Genomic DNA, 17,569 nt, shown 5'->3' with positions numbered 1-17,569 from the left:
GTGATGCAAGCCTGCAGAGATGTCATTATTACGCTAACACTGTCAAGCATTAATGTTCTCTTTACCCAAAGGTAGACAGAGATGCTCCTGCAACTGCTGCAGTCCTTATGTAAACGTTTCCACTCATATTGTTCCTCCATATACCCCGCCTGGCCCTTTGGGCGATGCTCTTCTTTCGTTATATGGTATTTACATGGATCCAAACGGACATCAAGGCAGAAGCGACCATTTCAATTGAGGCAAAGGTAATGGGAGTGTGTCAAGAATGTGCTACACACCATACGGAACACAGAAGAGATGGTGCTCTATCCGAGAGAGATTGCACATGACATAAAAGCCAGGATATTGAGCAGCAGGGATGGGGGTTGGGAGGGGAGAGACCAAGACATCAGAGTGGACCAAGTAAAAGAAGGTCGAAGTTGTTGCTGAACGTAGGCTTTACAAAGGGTGGAAGAATTTGGAAGGAGGAGGAGGAGGAGGAGGAGGAAGAAGAAGAAGAAGAAGAAGAAGAAGAAGAAGAAGAAGAGAAGTAGTAGTAGTAGTAGTTTGGATTTGATATCCCGCTTTATCACTACCCGAAGGAGTCTCAAAATGGCTAACATAACATTCTCCTTTCCCTTCCTCCCCCACAACAAACACTCTGTGAGGTGAGTGGGGCTGACAGACTTCAAAGAAGTGTGACTAGTCCAAGGTCACCCAGCAGCTGCATGTGGAGGAGCGGAGACACGAACCCGGTTCCCCAGATTACGAGTCTACCGCTCTTAACCACTACACCACACTGGCTCTGAGTCAGTGTGAGTCAGGCAGAAGAAAACAGAGACAAAGAAAAAGGCCTTTTCAAGCACATGGGGACACGGTTGGGAGAGAAAGAGAAATGAAAGCAAGAAATCTTGAGATGAGTAGGTGTTGGCTAGAGGAGGAAGGATGTTGGCTGAATTATCTATTATACACTGTGAACAGGAACTCACTTGAAGGCTTCGAATGTGAACTGACTTTGTGGCTACACCGCTTTTAAGTGAACTGTGGAAATTTTGCAAAGAAGACAGAGTCAGAGCAGGTGGGAGCTTTAAGGTGGTGAACAAAAATCTTGGCGGAGTAAAGAGAACTTAACAGGAAGCTACCTTGACAAAAGACATGGTGTGATCAAAGGGGCAGGCAGGGTGAAGAGGGGGGGGGGAATTAACTGAAAGAACCATCAGTAGTGAAAACATCTTTAAAAGGCAATTTTTAAAAGCAGTGTACATGGAAGAGTTTACTTACAGGTTTCCATGCCTTCATCATCCTCATCTGCAACAGGTTTATCATACGATTTGTCAATTGCAGCTCTGAAGCTCTCATTGCAGCCTCGCCCTCTGATTATCCGCGGCCGTGGACGGTGGAAGGGAATGTCACCATTCAAAGTTACCTCAGCGACTGCTGTCTGCAAACTTTCTAATGAACTGGATTTCTTCAGGCCTAATGAGGGGCCTACATCTCTGGTTGGAGAACCTTAATATTTTTTTAAAAAGAAAAAATAATAATTAGGATTAGCAGGGAGGACCCTCACACTTGATTATTCACATCTACAGCGACAGTCTACGGGAATGTGCTTAACATTATTCACATTATCTCTATACTCTGTAGGGAATTCTAGGCAGATTTGTTGGTTGGAGCAATGAGCGTGTCAAGTCATACACTATGAATTTGACAAGGTTAGTAACATCCCACTTTTCAAATTGGTGGGAAGTTAAAGTCATCACTGTTATTTCAACCATTTTAATGAGAATAAAATAATTACCAAGCTGGTTAAAAAATAGAGTACAAAGATGTCAGCACTATATACTTGATTGGCATAGCCAGTTAATTTTGTTTTTTAAAACAGCAAAAACAATCCTATGCAAATACTGGAAATAATGAACATTAAGGAGATTTTATTGACCTAAAATTAGCCTGCATTCTCAGAACAGTATCTAGGGAAAATTCTGCCTCACTAGCTTCTTTCATGGAGTGAATTTTAATAACCTGCACTTAAATATTACACTGTTCCCAAGAGCTTGTCTACATAGATTTTTTTTTCTTTTGGATTAATTAACCCATATTAGTTAATATGGTTATAATACATTAAAACTCATGTCAACACTTATTATGGACTAAATGCAAGTAATGTAAATTTTTTAACCTTGATTAGGAACAGGGATTACCCCAGCATGATAAAAGCACTAATAATTGCCAACAAACACTCGCAAAGAGAATATTAGCTCACAACAACACTAAAAGAAAAAATCTCTATTCATTGGAAAAATAAACAAAATATCTTTTTAATAGCATGTGTATGAATCATTTCCGTGAACTTCATGGGCAAACTACTGCACTGAAAACTTAAGGGATTGGTCCAATAAAATGTAACTTTTGAAATGCTAGTCTAGGAATTCCTACGAATTATTGGTGCTATTACCATGCTAAGGTAATCCCTGTTTCTAAACAAAGCAAGGAAACTCACTCTCTAGAAATATTTTTATGTCAGTGTTATTTATGCCTAAACTAAACTAAACTAAACTAAACTACTAACTTAAGTAAGTGAAACCATTTCCTGAAATGCAAATACTGGCAGAACCCCCTCATGTGGTCAACTGGTTGAGGTTGGGGGTTAGCCAAGTGCAATTTCCCTATGTAGCAGCTGTCATGACCAATGCTGACTTAGTGAGTGTTGCTGGAAATGTACTGGTCGCTGTTTTATTTCTTTATTTCTTTATATTTTTATACCACCCTTCATGAGAAGATCTCAAGGGCAGTTCACAAGATAAAACACAAGATTAAAACACAAGCTTTACCATGGTGTGGTGTGTTGATATTCTTCCCATGCTAACCTAACCCCCAGTTCCAAAGGCAGCTGAAGTAAGGAATAGCATGTAACCCCAGAGAGACGCTGGTCTCACTCTGTATAAGGCAGCTTCCGCTATTCCATGTCCTTTGCAGATGTTCACCAAAGACAATTCCACAATTGTGGAGCAGTTTTTCTACAGGTTCCCGAGTTACATATGAAATCCTTGGGATATAAGCTCTTTTATACAGTTAGATGATCCTTACACCAGGATCTGAAAACTAAGTGGGTTTCAGATACCACATCAAGGGAAATCCTGGTGAGTTCCAAATGTGGTTAATACCGGTGTCCTTAAGTGGGCTTATGGGAGAATTTGTTCCAGGGAGAAAAGGCTCTGAGGTGAGGGGGCAGGTGAGTTGGTTCCCAATTTGCAAACCAAAGTCAGCATGGAGCCAGACTTGCATCTGCTCCACCGCCTTGCAAGGCAATTTACTAAGGGATTACTCACTGCTGAATGACAGAACAGGGAAACAACTATAATGGAGTTCACTGCCTATAGGGAACCCAATACAATTCTTAAGTCATGCTCACCGCTGTATTCAGAGCATGTGGGAGCTGATGTAGCAGTTCCAATAGTTGTCTGGAAACAGCTACGTGTCTGTGGAGTCACAGATCAGTATAAATACAATGAATTCACACCTCCTCCAAATACCTCCCATCCCACAGGTCCCCCATTTTTTGAAAGGGAAGAGACCTGGGTATAACTGGAGAGAAAGGACAGCTGGTGGGATGAGCAAGAAAGGAAAAGGAAGGTTCAGTTCTTCCCAGCTGCATAAACAATCCTTTGCCTATGCTTGCAAAGAAATGTCTGGTGTGAAGATTGCACATTATTATTATTTCCAGAGGACTATTTCCTATGTCAATGTGTTAAGAGAAAACTTCACTGTAGGTAACTACCCTGCATTTTACATCAACGTAGCTATCGTTATATAAAACTATACAGCTAACTGCAGTTATATAACCCTCATATTTAGTTTGATGATTGGTTTATTTTTCAACGTTTAAGTCTACACAAATTCAATCTGAGAGACAGCAACACAAAAAAAGTTGGTGAACTTTTTGAAAGTGCAAAGGATAAGCAGTCGTGAATAAAGCAGCTGCTGAATAGATTTATTCCTTAAACCAATGGGAGTAAAAACATTATCCTATTATGTGGCAACTTTAAGTTCCCTCAGTTTCAGCATTTCAATATATATTTTAAATGAAATGCACATCAATCTTTTTCTAATTACCAAGTGGCTCCATGCTCCTTTTGTAAACAGTAGTTACATTACGTACCCATTTATGCTCATAAGGGACCCTGAAGAAAAGGCCCCATTTCCTGCTACCCAGTACGGCTCACTGTGAGAACAATATTTATGTAAGTTGCACTATCCCAAAGGAAAAGCGTGATGGGATATGACCTAATGTTCCCAGAGTACTGTAAAACTAATAATGGATTGCAGAAATGGTAAGGATATTTATTGAACTTGGGTGGCCATCAACATAACTGTGGACAGTTTGCAGACGCTGAAAGACTGAAATAACCCTACATAAGCAGAACATGTACCATGATGATAAAAGCCAAATTCTGTCTTAACAGTTCAGTTTCACTGGTACCTTCACTGTAAGGAAAGGGTTCTCAAAACACAGGGCTTGGTTGAAGACACAACTAAGGCTGCAATCCTGTATAGACTTGTTTGGGAATAAGTCTAATTAAAGTCAAGTGGGCTTACTCTTTCACGGAAAAATATAACATTGTGTTGTAAGTTAAGCCATTGGTTTCAATGGGATTCAAAAGATGACTAACTTTTTTCAGGATTGGGACTTTTTTCCATAGTAAATTGAATGTGATTGCATCTTAAGGGGCTTTTGAAAAGGAGCACAATCCCCTGGGAAAGGCCTCCCAAGACAAAACCCACTGAAGCAGGCAGGAGTCATACAGATTGTTCACAAGTCTTGCAATGGTTCAGAATACTCTAACAAACAGAGTTAAATTCAGCCTTTCAACCATTTCTTCTCGAAATTCACAACACATACATTCACCGTTTCACTTTGTATCCCTGATTACAAAGGTCCCTTTTTAATTCAATGTCTCATCTGAATAGGTTAGCACAGGCTCATTCTTTTCTTCTGAAATATATTACTGAATTAGAGAATGCTTAATAGTGATGATGTTGCCAATAATATGAGCATAAAATGCATAACATATAATTAATGTGAATAATGTTATTCGTAGCTACAATGTTCTGGCTCAAATAACAATAATTCATAATGCTGAGTGCACTTTATAATAATCACAATGCTAAAACTGAGAGAATCAGGTTGAATTCCTATTTTAATAGAGTTTCTGAACTGCCAACATTGCTTTGAGATAATGGCCTTGTTTTCACAACAATCACTATGAATGTGCTGATCTGGGCCACTTTGTCCTTTCTGCTACCACTGGAGAAAACAAACCTTGATCCCTGGCTTAGAGTTATGTCTGAACCAGAGATGGTAGTCCTTTTCATAAGCTTTGTTCTTGGCTTACTAACTGTGGTTCGCCATAGGAAAACCAGTGGGCCAACAGATGGAGTGGACAGAAAAGTGCCCCTGTATTCAGGTTCAAGATTAGATGTGCCTATTGCTCAACACAGTTAAACTAAATCAAAGCGCTCCAAAACCCCAGTTAAACAGATATTTCAAAATGGTGTTTAGATGCTTCCTCATGTTCAGCCTAGCTGGGATCAACAACAATCAGATGGATGTAACCCAGGCAGAGGGTTTAAGGGGAATTTGTGCAGAAGTGGAAAACTACATGTCTCACCAGTTGGCCAAAATCAGCATATCAGCCCTGGAGTCTTAAGAATTGGCTATGGCCTGCTATGCAATTCTTCTAAGGTTAATGACTTGAGTGCATTTATACAATCATTAATCACAGATCATTTTTAGCTATGGTGTCTTATTAGCATCGTAAGGACATTTTATCAGCGCAACAAGCAGACATTTGGGAACAAACATTTCAGATTCTTGATATCTGAGCTTTTTTTCACTATTACACTGGTACAGTCCCAATAATTTCAGTGAAACTAGATAGTCAGTGTTGAATAAGTCTACATAATAAAGGGGTAGTATTATGACCTGTCGGGGGGGGGACAAGACCCTAAAACCTAGAACTGCAATTACATCCATTACTGGAAAAGATCATTAAACCCCTCCCCCCCACTGATGAATGGCTGTAATGAACATAGTGTGTTTGAATAAGGCTTTTTGTTCCCAGAGAGCTATTGTTAGCATTATGACAAGGTGAATATGGAAATAGCCCATCATAGTTACTGTATGCTAAGGTTGAATAAATGAGCCATGCTCAATTGCTACTGAATAGACTTCTGACCTTTGGAACAAATTGTAAACACTGACAATGATGAGGCAAACCAAGTGAACTGAATAAAGAAAAATAATTTTTAAAAAACTATTATAATACATTCTATCCTAGTGAGAATCTTTCTTTCCATTTGAGGCCAACACAATAAAACCCAACTAGTAGTTTTAAATATGTTCCAGTTTATTCTGCCAACATACATATGTTCCACTGTTTTGAAGTTTATATATTTCAGTGAATATGTATCAGTTTTACCACACATATTAAACATTTACCTTTAATAACCTAAGGTGTGTTTTTTTGTCTGAACTGGTAACATGGATTCATTCAACATCTCAGTTTTTCATAACCTGAAAACAGCAGGTTATATGAAAAATCTGCTCTGCATTAAGTAAAAAAACCAAATATTTATTTTGGTTGGCTCAGATGGTTTGTGGCTAAGGGTCATTGCCCTGTAATCCAAGTTTGTTTTCATGGCTGTTAACGGAGGCTGCCACATGGAACGCTTTGCATTTTTACAAATAATTCCAGAAATTAGGTGTCCTTTTAGTGGTCAGGTCACTTATAACAGGTTGTGCCAAAAACTTAGTCAAAGAATGCTAACATCCTGAACCCAAGGGGTTTGGACCTGATTTGACTTGCTCAAAGTAAGAGGGTAGTATACAAAACCGGGGGGAAATCAAGAAGGATTTGATCAAATGTTTGATCAATCTGTTTCTTTGGGTGATTTAATATAGATGAGACTGGAGGGATGTGAAAATGTGAATCTAGGCCAAAACAAAGAAAAGCTGGTAAGAACTCGTGGATGTGTGGGTGGGTTTGTTTGCTTTGTGAGCACAGTGGGTAAACAACAACAACAAAACAAACCCCAGGAGTCTGTGTTGTACGATATGAATTATAAAGAGAAACTTGCTGTTCAGGCATGTTAAGTTTTCAAGGTAGATGTACAAACAAGCTCAATGTCATAAAACTAGAATATTAAACTATTAACAGGGCCATTGTAACTGCTTTGCAGGCATAAAGGCAGCAAAAATGTGTAGGATTGAAAAGTAAGAAAACTAAATTTCATTTTTTGTTAAATTACCATTTCATCACATCATTTTGACTCATGCCTGTCAGCTCAGGCAATAGTCACAGGGCTGAATAATATCAATCTAGCTCTTTAGAGCTCAACCAGTCATATAAAATGAAGCACATCTAAACTTTGCATGCATTGATAAATGCCACTTAACGAGACTAATCTCAGTATGTAATGTATGCATGCAAGTTACTGCAAGGCTGTGCCTTCTTGCTTATTAAGATCTACAAGCTACTCCAGTTGTTTTACAAATGCTACCATCCCACCAGTTCTTTTAAATCTAGCTTTCCAGTTGACTGTTTATGTTTCACGATGTGATTAAACAGAGAGCCAATTATCTATAGAAAAATTAATAATCAGTGTACATGGGCCGCCCTATTCAATGAGTCATGCTAGAAATAAGTAATATTTTCAGGACTAAAAGGTGAATTGTCCCTAATTAGAGCTAAGTAATGTTACTGTTTTTGTGTGCGGAATGTTACCGTGTCCTCTAGATCTACCCTAATTAAAACAACATTCCAAAGGTCAAAAGCTAACTTGCATTAATAAATTATAAAGGCTCATAATTGCAGCTAGTGCATTATTTTAATTGGTAATAAATTCATTCTTTGGAAGCTGGCATCATGACCATTACAGAAAAAAGCAAAAGGCCTGCAATGCTTGCCTTATAGCACATGAATCTCTTTATTTGAGTCTTTTGTTCTAATATCCAACTAGGAGAGTATATGGACAGTATGAAACGGCACCTCCACATTATGCGATTGCCTACTTGTTGCAAAGACAGAAGTTCCATTTAGGCACATAACCCAAGATGATGGAACTTTGCAGTTAAAAGCAAATTTCAAAGTCTGGCATCATCAGCGCCTGTAGATAAATACCAAGGATTTCTAACGGCATTTTCCTCTGTTGAGTCTGTAGCCCAAAGAACGTATTGTTGAAAAGCTCTAGGGAATAATATTGTCTTTTAACAACTACATTTTGAGGACTGAGTTCCTAGACTCACTCATCTACATGTAATTTCTGCACGCTTGTTATTTTTCTATGATACTGAACATTCGTTAGGATATTCCATATAATCTGAATTATTTGTGACAATAGAAAAAGTCATGCAACTATTGAAATATTATTTTTCCCATGCACTGTGATTGGCAGCTATGTAATTGTGGTAAGCTGCTTTGACCAAGGTTTCTATGGCAACCACCCTACAGTCAATTCTTACCTGTTTTCTGGTCATCCATTGTACTGAGCTTAGTCTCGTCAGCTACTGTTAAAAGGTAAATGTATAACGGTTAGCCCTGTTAGTGCCCACATCCCACATGCATCCACTGTTTATATTCTCTTTAAAGTTAGAGGACACTGGAAACATCATTCTTCATGCAAATAAGCAATGTTATGCAGACTATCTTGATGGGGCAAAATAAAGCCCAGCAACAAACCTAGTAACCATCATGCATTATGTCAGTCATTTCCATGTCACAGCCAAAAACAATGTTATTCACATGCTAGCATACACAACTAGCAGAGACAAGTTGCCACACATGTCTGAATGCAGTGATTTGAGTTTTTAAAGCCTTGTAGGCTCTTCTAAAAGCAATATGTATTTGCATACACTGAAATGTCTTCTACTTAAAAGAAAGCCATAAAAGGCTTGGTTAGAAATGCTTGAGACATATGATTATAACAATTAAACAGGGGGCAAGGTGGACAAACAAATTTTCTTTACCTTCACTTAACAATATCCCTGCAGGACTACAAGGTTCATGGCACTCCCTTACTTACAGAAACATTAAGCCTTCTGAGAATTCATACATCATACAAATAAAATGGGGATGGCACTTTATCATATGCTACCCACAAGCGAGCATTTATAAAATGTTCTCAGATTCTAGAATATAGTTCCTTACATGATCCATTCCCACAACTGCTGATTAAATACGAAAATAATGCTGTTCATATGTATCCCATTACTGATTAAATGGTATCCTGTTTTGATTTTCTAAAGAGCAGGTATCTTGCTACTATTAAAATGTGCTTCAGTGAGAGTTGCTACGTATCAAATTTTACCACTCACGGCATTTCAGCTTTCCACAATGAAGAGTACTGTGGCACCATGAAAAGGTCATCAAATTCATCAAGTGATTGCACAAGTGGATAAATATACAAATATCATGAGAAGGGATTTGGGGTAAGGGGAAATTTCCACACCATAAATCTTTGGTCAGGACCATTCCATGCAGCAGGTTTATTTTCTAGACAATACAGTGAAAGTATGCATATAAACACCAACTTAGGCACATGACAATATATATTTCATACACACACGTGTGTGCATGCGGTGCGCGCACGCGCGCACACACACACACACACACAAAACATATTTTCCATATATCCTCAGAACTTAGTGATTAAGCAGTCTATAAATCTTACTAAAATAAATAAAATAAGAAGCAGATTGGCCAGGTAGTCATAAGACACATAACAGGTCCAGCAGAGGGAGTACAAACACACAACATCCCCACAGGACCCATACTTGCTTACAGACTACAAACTGAAACAGCTCCTTAACATCAGTGAATGAAATGGATACAAGCCACCGTCTCCATATTGGCCAATGTTGTAATTCCTGTAACATCTGACATTTGCAAACCTAGATCTCAAAGGAGACTGGGAATGGCTACCTCACTACAGAAACTAATAATCTCTCTTTACGTGTTTATTTATACTACCCAAGACTAGCAACCAGTAGATGAGAATCTACTCTGATTGGATCGTATATTAATTTGTCATCTGCATAGCAACTGACACCTCTGCCATTGTCTCCTGTATTGACTGGCACTTTGTCAGCACTTTGGAAAATATGTATTGTTGTAAGTAACTCCTGAACAACTTATCTGACCTTGTCAGCGTATCTATTCAATTCTCTAGGTGGGCATTATAGTTTACAAAATGCTCAAGGTAAATCCTGCAGGTGTCCATTCCTTTCTGAAGGATCAGAGCAAAAAACAATGGTTGATCTTGGCTGTTGACAGTGGATCGTGCTCTGGGTGACAGCTGAACATGCATATAAGCATGTATACTGTTTTCTTGGTAAGTTGGTGTTTGTATACATAATTGCACGGTGGAGCCAACTGGCCACATGGCATGATCCATGTATAGGTTGATGGGGTGGTCAAATTCATTGAACACAGTCTTTAGGTATGCGCTTACACTACTCACCTTACTAGGCCTATTCATCATGAGGGCCCTCTAGTCAGGAATGGATCATAGCCATTCTTGTCTTCACCCAACTGAATATTATATTTAATTGTGCTCTGCATAGTAATTTGACAAACCAGCTACTGCATCTTTCATGTCTTGGCATTTTTGGCTTTCTGAATCCCCCCCCCCCTTCCAGTTTCCATGGTTTTAATATCAATCCACTTATGTGCCACTTCATGCTGTTGAGGAAATGAACTCTGGCTCAGAAAACTTGCATCACAATAAATTCTTCAGTCTTTAAAAGGCCATAAGGCTCTTCATCGTTATTGTTGCAGCAGGCTACCATGCCTAATGCTTTTGAATTTGTCAGTATAAAAAAATATCGTTATATGATGCCCCTGAGGATGCAATCCTACACATTGCTTTTTTCTGGAGTAATCAAGATCAGTTTGAGGATGCCAAACCGGACAAGTTTTCTTTCTTTTCTTTTCTTTCTACAACTCAAAGCCCCACTGATGTTTTAATATGGATCTGAGACCTTGTGGTGGAACCAGGACTTTGGCTAGACCATGGAGTCCAGAGTGCACTGGACCAGATCCCATTGACCAGATCCCTAGGCCTGGAAAATCCAGAGGCTTTATATTGTTTGCCAATTGCAGGAGCTTATGTTGCAGGTTGGAGTTATGTTACAATCATTCCTAAGTACAAGGCCTTATCAGTGCCAAAACCGAACAGACGTTAGTTGTTTAGGAATTATTTTAAAATGCAAACTTGAATTATTTGGCTTTTCTGTCTCCTGAAAAGTACCTCATCATATGCACTCACACATTCACGTATCCTGAACCATTGTATATAACATGCATCTGCACAAGCATAACGTTTGAAATATATAAACATTAAAATTGCATAGACACACATAATGCTCTTGGATCAGACCATATCAAGACTTCTTCATGCCACATATTGAATCCAGCTGCACGGACAAATCAAATGTTTGGCATAACAAATAATATAACTGCAACACGAAAAACAAACAGTATAATTGCAACCTGAAGAAACATGTTGAAATACAACACGGGGGGAGGGGTAAAAAAGAAAGAAGTCAAAATTTAATACCTAAGTCCATGCTTTTGGATTTCCGTGTTTTAACAAAGTCCAACTGGCTGGCATCTGAAAATTGCTTAGTGCGCTTTTCTGACATGCTCTGGCGTCCAAAACCCTCTCGCTGGAAGGCAAGCGCTGGATCAACATCTGGACTCAGAGCGCTGTAAGGGAAAGGGGGAAATTAAAGCATACGAAGCACACACATATCATAGTTGTGTAATAAAATGTTTACGTAAAATATCAGCCAGCAACAATTTTTGAAAAATAGCAACTTATAATGTTCCATATCAAAATATCAAGTGACAAGCATATTTGCAATGGGACTCTATGGAAAGAACAGCTGGGAAATCCACTTCAAGCATCCTCCACACTATGTGGTCCAAGTTTCCACAGGGGTATTCATGCTGTGGAAAGAAATAACTATGTATGTAACTCTGGAAGATTCATGTGAATGGCCTGCTTCATGTGCATCATTGCAGTGTAACTATCACACCCACAGGGGCTGTTCCCAATGAGCAGAAAAGAAAGGTGTGGAATGTAGAAAAGATGAAAGAAAGAGAGAGAGGAACGGCCACATTGCTGGGACCCAGAGGGGGGAAATGAGATTTTATTATGTGAAATATGCACAATATATCTATAGTCTGATAAAACATAATAAATGAAATACTATAACAAGTTACTAGGACAGTGAATAAGTCAAAATTCAAAGGGCATATTACACAAACAAAAACATCTCCATTTTTTTTTACAGTGGGGGGTAGCATTGTCCCATCATTCCTAACCACTGGCCATACTGCCCAGGCAGATGGGAGTCTATCCCTGGTTTAGTGTTTCATCCCTTTCTCTTTTTCTGGTTCCAGCAATGCAGCAGTACCGTATTTTTCGCCCTATAGGACACACCGTCCCATAAGGCGCACCTAGTTTTTTGGGGGGGAAATAAAGGGGGGAAATTATTTCCCCCCCAGGCATGGGGCTGGGGCGGGGGAAGCCCAAGCTTCCCCCGACCCCAGCCCCCAGAACAGGCAACTCTCCGCAAGCCGTGGGAGCCGGCGCCGGGCTCCCACGCCTTGAGGAGAGCCGCGCAAAGTCTGGGCACACTGAGCTCAGCGCGCCCAGCCTTCGGCATGTAGGCAACTCTCCGCAAGCCATGGGAGCCCAGCGCGGGCTCCCACGGCTTGCGGAGATCTGCGCACCGACCCCTCTCGCTCTCCAGGCTTCAGCGAATGCCAGCATTCGCCCCATAGAATGCACACACATTTCCCCTTCATTTTTGGAGGGGGAAATGTGTGTGCATCCTATGGGGCAAAAAATACGGTAATTTTTGCAATGAGGAACCACATGAATGGATCATGTTATAAAGCAGCAATGGCCCAGTGCCGTGAGGACTGGCACTGTTGGTGTGGGATCATCATGGTTTTGAGTCCTGGAAGACCTGCTCTCTGCCTTGCAGGCCTTTTCCCATCTGACATGAGAGGGGAGGGTGCTGCCCTGACTGACACTAGCTCCAAAAGCTGAGGCTACTGAACAAACTCTTATGGTTTAGGAGGTGTTTGTTGTTGTTGTTGTTGTTGTTGTTGTTTTGTTGGGGTGGGAGTTGTTGCTGTTATTGATATAAATTTTTGATATTTTCAGATCTTATTGCGATTACTGTACTGCATTTTGGTTGTGTTTTATTTGTTGATGATGAATACTGTTGTTATATTTGTAATTATGTATTTTTTTCACGTTGTCAGCCACCTTTAGCATGGCTTTAACTATGGAAAGATGACATACAAATAAAAGGATATATGTATGTATGTAACTTTGTGTTCTTCTCTCCTAAATCATTACTCTACATTAGTATGCAGCACAAGGACGAGATCACGCTCATGTAGGTTTAAAATTAAATTTCTCCCCTTCTAAATAGGTAGGTGAAACACAATAATCAAATGCAGCATCCATTGCACTCTTCACGAAACTGTGGCCAAAGAGGAAGTGGAACAAATAAAGGAATGATTGGTATCAAGAGACCTACAGTATTTGGTTTGATGGGGGAGCCTTGGACAAGTCTATCCACCAGCAAAATAAAAATGGGTTTGTAAAAAACCCCATATATGGTCGTTAGAGGAAAAAGTGGGATATAAATATGGTTGGTTTGCTTATTATCAAATTCCCATCCCACCCTTCCTCCAAATTGCTCAGGATGGCTTATAGGGGTCTGTGCCATTTCTTTTTTAAAATCCTCACAGCTACCCTATGTGATGAATTCAACAGGCTGGGCTTAGAGAGAGTGACTGGACAAAGGTTGTGTTTTTAATTATTCAATCATATCTGCTGCTGAGATAGTTAAAAAACAAACTTGGCAGCCTCCCAGGTGTTTTATTTGTGACTATGCATGAGTAATTAAAAATTACTCCTGGATTCAATCATATTTTATTTTCTAGCTATAATCTACAGCAACACACCAGAAAAAAACAATGTAACAACCAAGATTTAGCAGTATCTGCAAAATAAAAAGTTTTTAAAAAAATGTTAACAAGCAAAACCAATAGATTTTTCCATATTTCTTTCCATATTTCCATGTTCTTTTTTCTGCTCTCTTGGAGGCGAGGCAGCGACCATTTTGTGTTAGGGCACCCTCATGGTGGCAGCTTTTTTGAGTTAGGCTACACCCTTGAAAGCAGCACCTTCTCAAAATTTCCAATGTGCCATCAGACCCAAAAGGTTGGCAACCACTGTGTTACACAGCGGTACAGTGAAACTGTAGTGAAACTGCTTCCACTATGCAAAGTAATCTGGACTTTATAAAAAAATTTTCAGTTATCTATTTCCAAACTAATAAAATATTCAGTGCTTTGTTTATCACAGATGTTACACAATGAATTTTATGCCCAGGATACAGTGAAAATGTAATACACAACTGATGAGAAGTAGTGTATTTTATCAAGCAAAACACACCTCAAATGGTAACAATTTGAACAGAGGTTTGTTGCAGGAACTAAAAAAGCACAAAAGTCAGTGAGTATAGCTAAGTAAAATCGCCAAATAGTGGTTCTTAATATTTCAAATTGATGCTAAAGTCACTTTCTGTCTATTATTATTGTAATTTATAAAACCAACAAGCAGCAAAGCGTATTATAACAACTAAAGCTTCTGGAACGACAGTTGACTCTTTAAAGAATGTAACCGTATTGTGACCCTCAATGTTATTAAAATTCCACTTATTAATCCTGTCTCATTGTCCCTTTGTTTTCATAACATTTTCATCAAGGATTAGGGAGATATTGTCAGGCTGGAAAAAGCTTACATTTTGTGCTGTGATTCAGAACAGCTGCCATTCTTGTTTGGATAACCCTTCATCCATATTCTTAACTTCACCCCTAGGTGCCTTGCAGCAAACTCACAGAATACACCTTTGTTTTACAAGCCTTCCTTTGTCCATTAGCAGCAGGAAATTAATACAAAAATCCGCTCAACTGCTGTTTATTTAATTTCACTGGGTTTATTTTTTAACAAATATAATGCAATCAACACAAGTAAGACTCCAAACTGATCTGCCCCTTTTCATAATTGCATCTCTGCCTCTGAGAGAAAAGGCATTAAAGGTGGTTCCATAAGAAATTTAATGACAGCTAATAGCGCTTCACTCTTTCTTCCTGTGTCAGGGAAATGTGTGAGCAGGAAAATATTATGCATTCCTAAATGTCAAAGATGTGTGTGTTTGTTTACATTCTGCTGAGGCTTTCTTGCCACACTCAAGTGGAAAAATCCACGCTAATACAATCTATTACATGCAATTTTGCATGCTTTTCGTGATCTGACTCCCCAACCCCATCACAAATTTTTTGCTTTTAACGTATTTCCCATGTGAATACAATGGTGGGTGTTTGCAGGATTGAAATTGCAGTTGTGCCTCTTTCAAATGGACAGGTTCAACATTCAGAAGGAAAAAACAAAAGTCATCAGCAAAAGACTAAAAGAAAGAAGCTGCTTTTAAGACAGCAAATAAACAGTTTCTTTAGACGGGGTAAGAGCAAATGTCACTTAATACTAATCCACACTGATATAGATATAGATATAGATAATAAATAGCTGACTTATGCAAATCCAAACAAAGAGATACTTGCTGGTGCTAATTCTTATTAAGATATTGCTGACACAGTTATACTATACCCAGGAGAGTGTGGGACTCAGAAAAATTCTCATACTTCAACCTGCTTGTGTTAATTATTGCCACCACCCTAGCAGGGGTTCCACAGAGAGGTCTTTTATTTTGCTTATTGCTGAACATAATTACAAGGCTTACAAAATAATGTCATTTTCTTGGATTAGTACAGATAGCACCACACAAAAATTATGCAATATTTATCCTGCAGAAGACAGTAAACAACCCAAAGCCAAAGTAACACCTACCCCCAGCCCATGATATATACACACAATGTGTATCAGTACAACTTGATAATCATAGTCCCCAGATTTGCAGATATTTTGAGGTGGGGAATGCATGCTACACTAATGTATCACAATAAATAAAACTGATCTGAAGAAAACGTAACTTGAAAAAGAGACATCACACATATTTTTGTAAACTAAGAAATATTTAATAATAATGAAAAACAGCACATCTAAAAATCCAGGTAAAACATCACTATGTAGCAAAATGAAAGTAATTGAAGTTTTGAGATTATCACAGAAAATGAGCTCTCTCTCTTAACCACTCCTTAGCACCCAAAGGTAGAGGATACTTGAAGAAGGACTTCCCTCTTCAGATCTCAGTTTGTGGATGCCACTAACCGCTTTTACAATGCTCCTCACTTTCAGAAGTATATTGATATGCAGTAAGGGGGGGGGGGCTGTGGTTCAAGATACACAAGCATCTTTGGCAGCCCAGATACAATTGAGCAGTAACTTAAATCTTGGCCAAGTGAAACCTTCTCATAATTCTCTTCTGCTCTGCTTCCTAGATAGGAACAAGCAACTCAGAAAGAGGGCTGGGAAGTCTTCTTTCGAAGATAAGCCTATAATTCTGCTCCTCTCTGTGTTGAAAAATGCAGGTGTGAAAAGCACATGAACTGTTGATAAGTAGAAGTAATGGTTTGTGTGGACATGAGCCTTACCATTCTGTTGACTCATTAATTGTTGGTTTGCTCCAGGCTCCACCATCTACTGTTGCAAAGCCCACATCATCATGGGAACTGGAAGATGATTGGTCTGAGAGATGTGGAGGTAGTACTGGTAATCTATCATCTTCTATAATGACCATGTCATCCTGTGGCATGTTGACTGTCGGAGATAGCTGGTATTTACCTGCAGAAAATGGGAAGCGGAAGAGAACTAAACATACTGAGCACTCAACACAAACATTATGCTATTTGTCGCAATTTACAAAGCAATTTACAAACCAAGAGCCAAAAGGCATCTTCAAAAGGAACCTATTTATACTGTTGTAAGTCTTCACAGGTTGCAGACTACTTCATCAACAACCTTACCACAACACAGAACAAAATGCCAGAAATACAGTCTCTTGATCCCTTATTAAAGATTAGTAGTGGTGGGAGGGTTGGAACTGACAGAGAGAAAAAAAGTTTTCATAAGGCCACCTAGTGAATTCATGTCAGAGAAAAAAAACTGAACTAGGGACTTCCTCATTTGTAACTCAGTCTCTAAGTCTGCATGCTACAACACATTTGAGTGCAACTAGTGTTCAGTCCCAGCTCCTGCCCACCTAGCACATCAAAGTGCAAGTAGATAAATAAGTACCATTCTGGCAGGAAGGTAAACGGCGTTTCCATGTGCTGCTCTGGTTTCGCCAGAAGCGGCTTAGTCATGCTGGCCACATGACCCAGAAGCTGTCTGTGGACATACGCCTGCTCCCTCGGCCTAAAGAGTGAGATGAATGTGCAAACCCAGAGTTGTCCGCGAGTGGACTTAATGGTCAGGGGTACCTTTACATTTACCTTTACAGAGATGAACTAAACAGACATGGGGGAGGAGCTAGATATTAATA

General features: G+C 39.3%; 1 protein-coding gene across 4 annotated transcripts in view; it reads right to left on the bottom strand.

The window, feature by feature from the left end:
* PARD3 (par-3 family cell polarity regulator) overlaps window positions 1–17,569 on the bottom strand; it is a 567,153-nt gene that overhangs the window by 166,536 nt on the left and 383,048 nt on the right. For 3 of the 4 annotated variants that reach the window (XM_079996388.1, XM_079996385.1, XM_079996387.1), the window contains 4 exons: window positions 16,680–16,869; window positions 11,596–11,744; window positions 8,501–8,545; window positions 1,261–1,488 (listed from right to left, as the gene is read on the bottom strand). In XM_079996388.1, coding sequence (XP_079852514.1) covers window positions 1,261–1,488; window positions 8,501–8,545; window positions 11,596–11,744; window positions 16,680–16,869 — 612 coding nt within the window. The remainder of the gene's footprint in view (window positions 1–1,260; window positions 1,489–8,500; window positions 8,546–11,595; window positions 11,745–16,679; window positions 16,870–17,569) is intronic. The other variant, XM_079996386.1, reaches the window with a different exon arrangement.

The sequence above is a fragment of the Podarcis cretensis genome (genome assembly GCF_951804945.1).
Source record: "Podarcis cretensis genome assembly, chromosome: 12".
NCBI lineage: Eukaryota > Metazoa > Chordata > Lepidosauria > Squamata > Lacertidae > Podarcis > Podarcis cretensis.
This window is presented reverse-complemented; position numbering and strand designations above follow the sequence as displayed.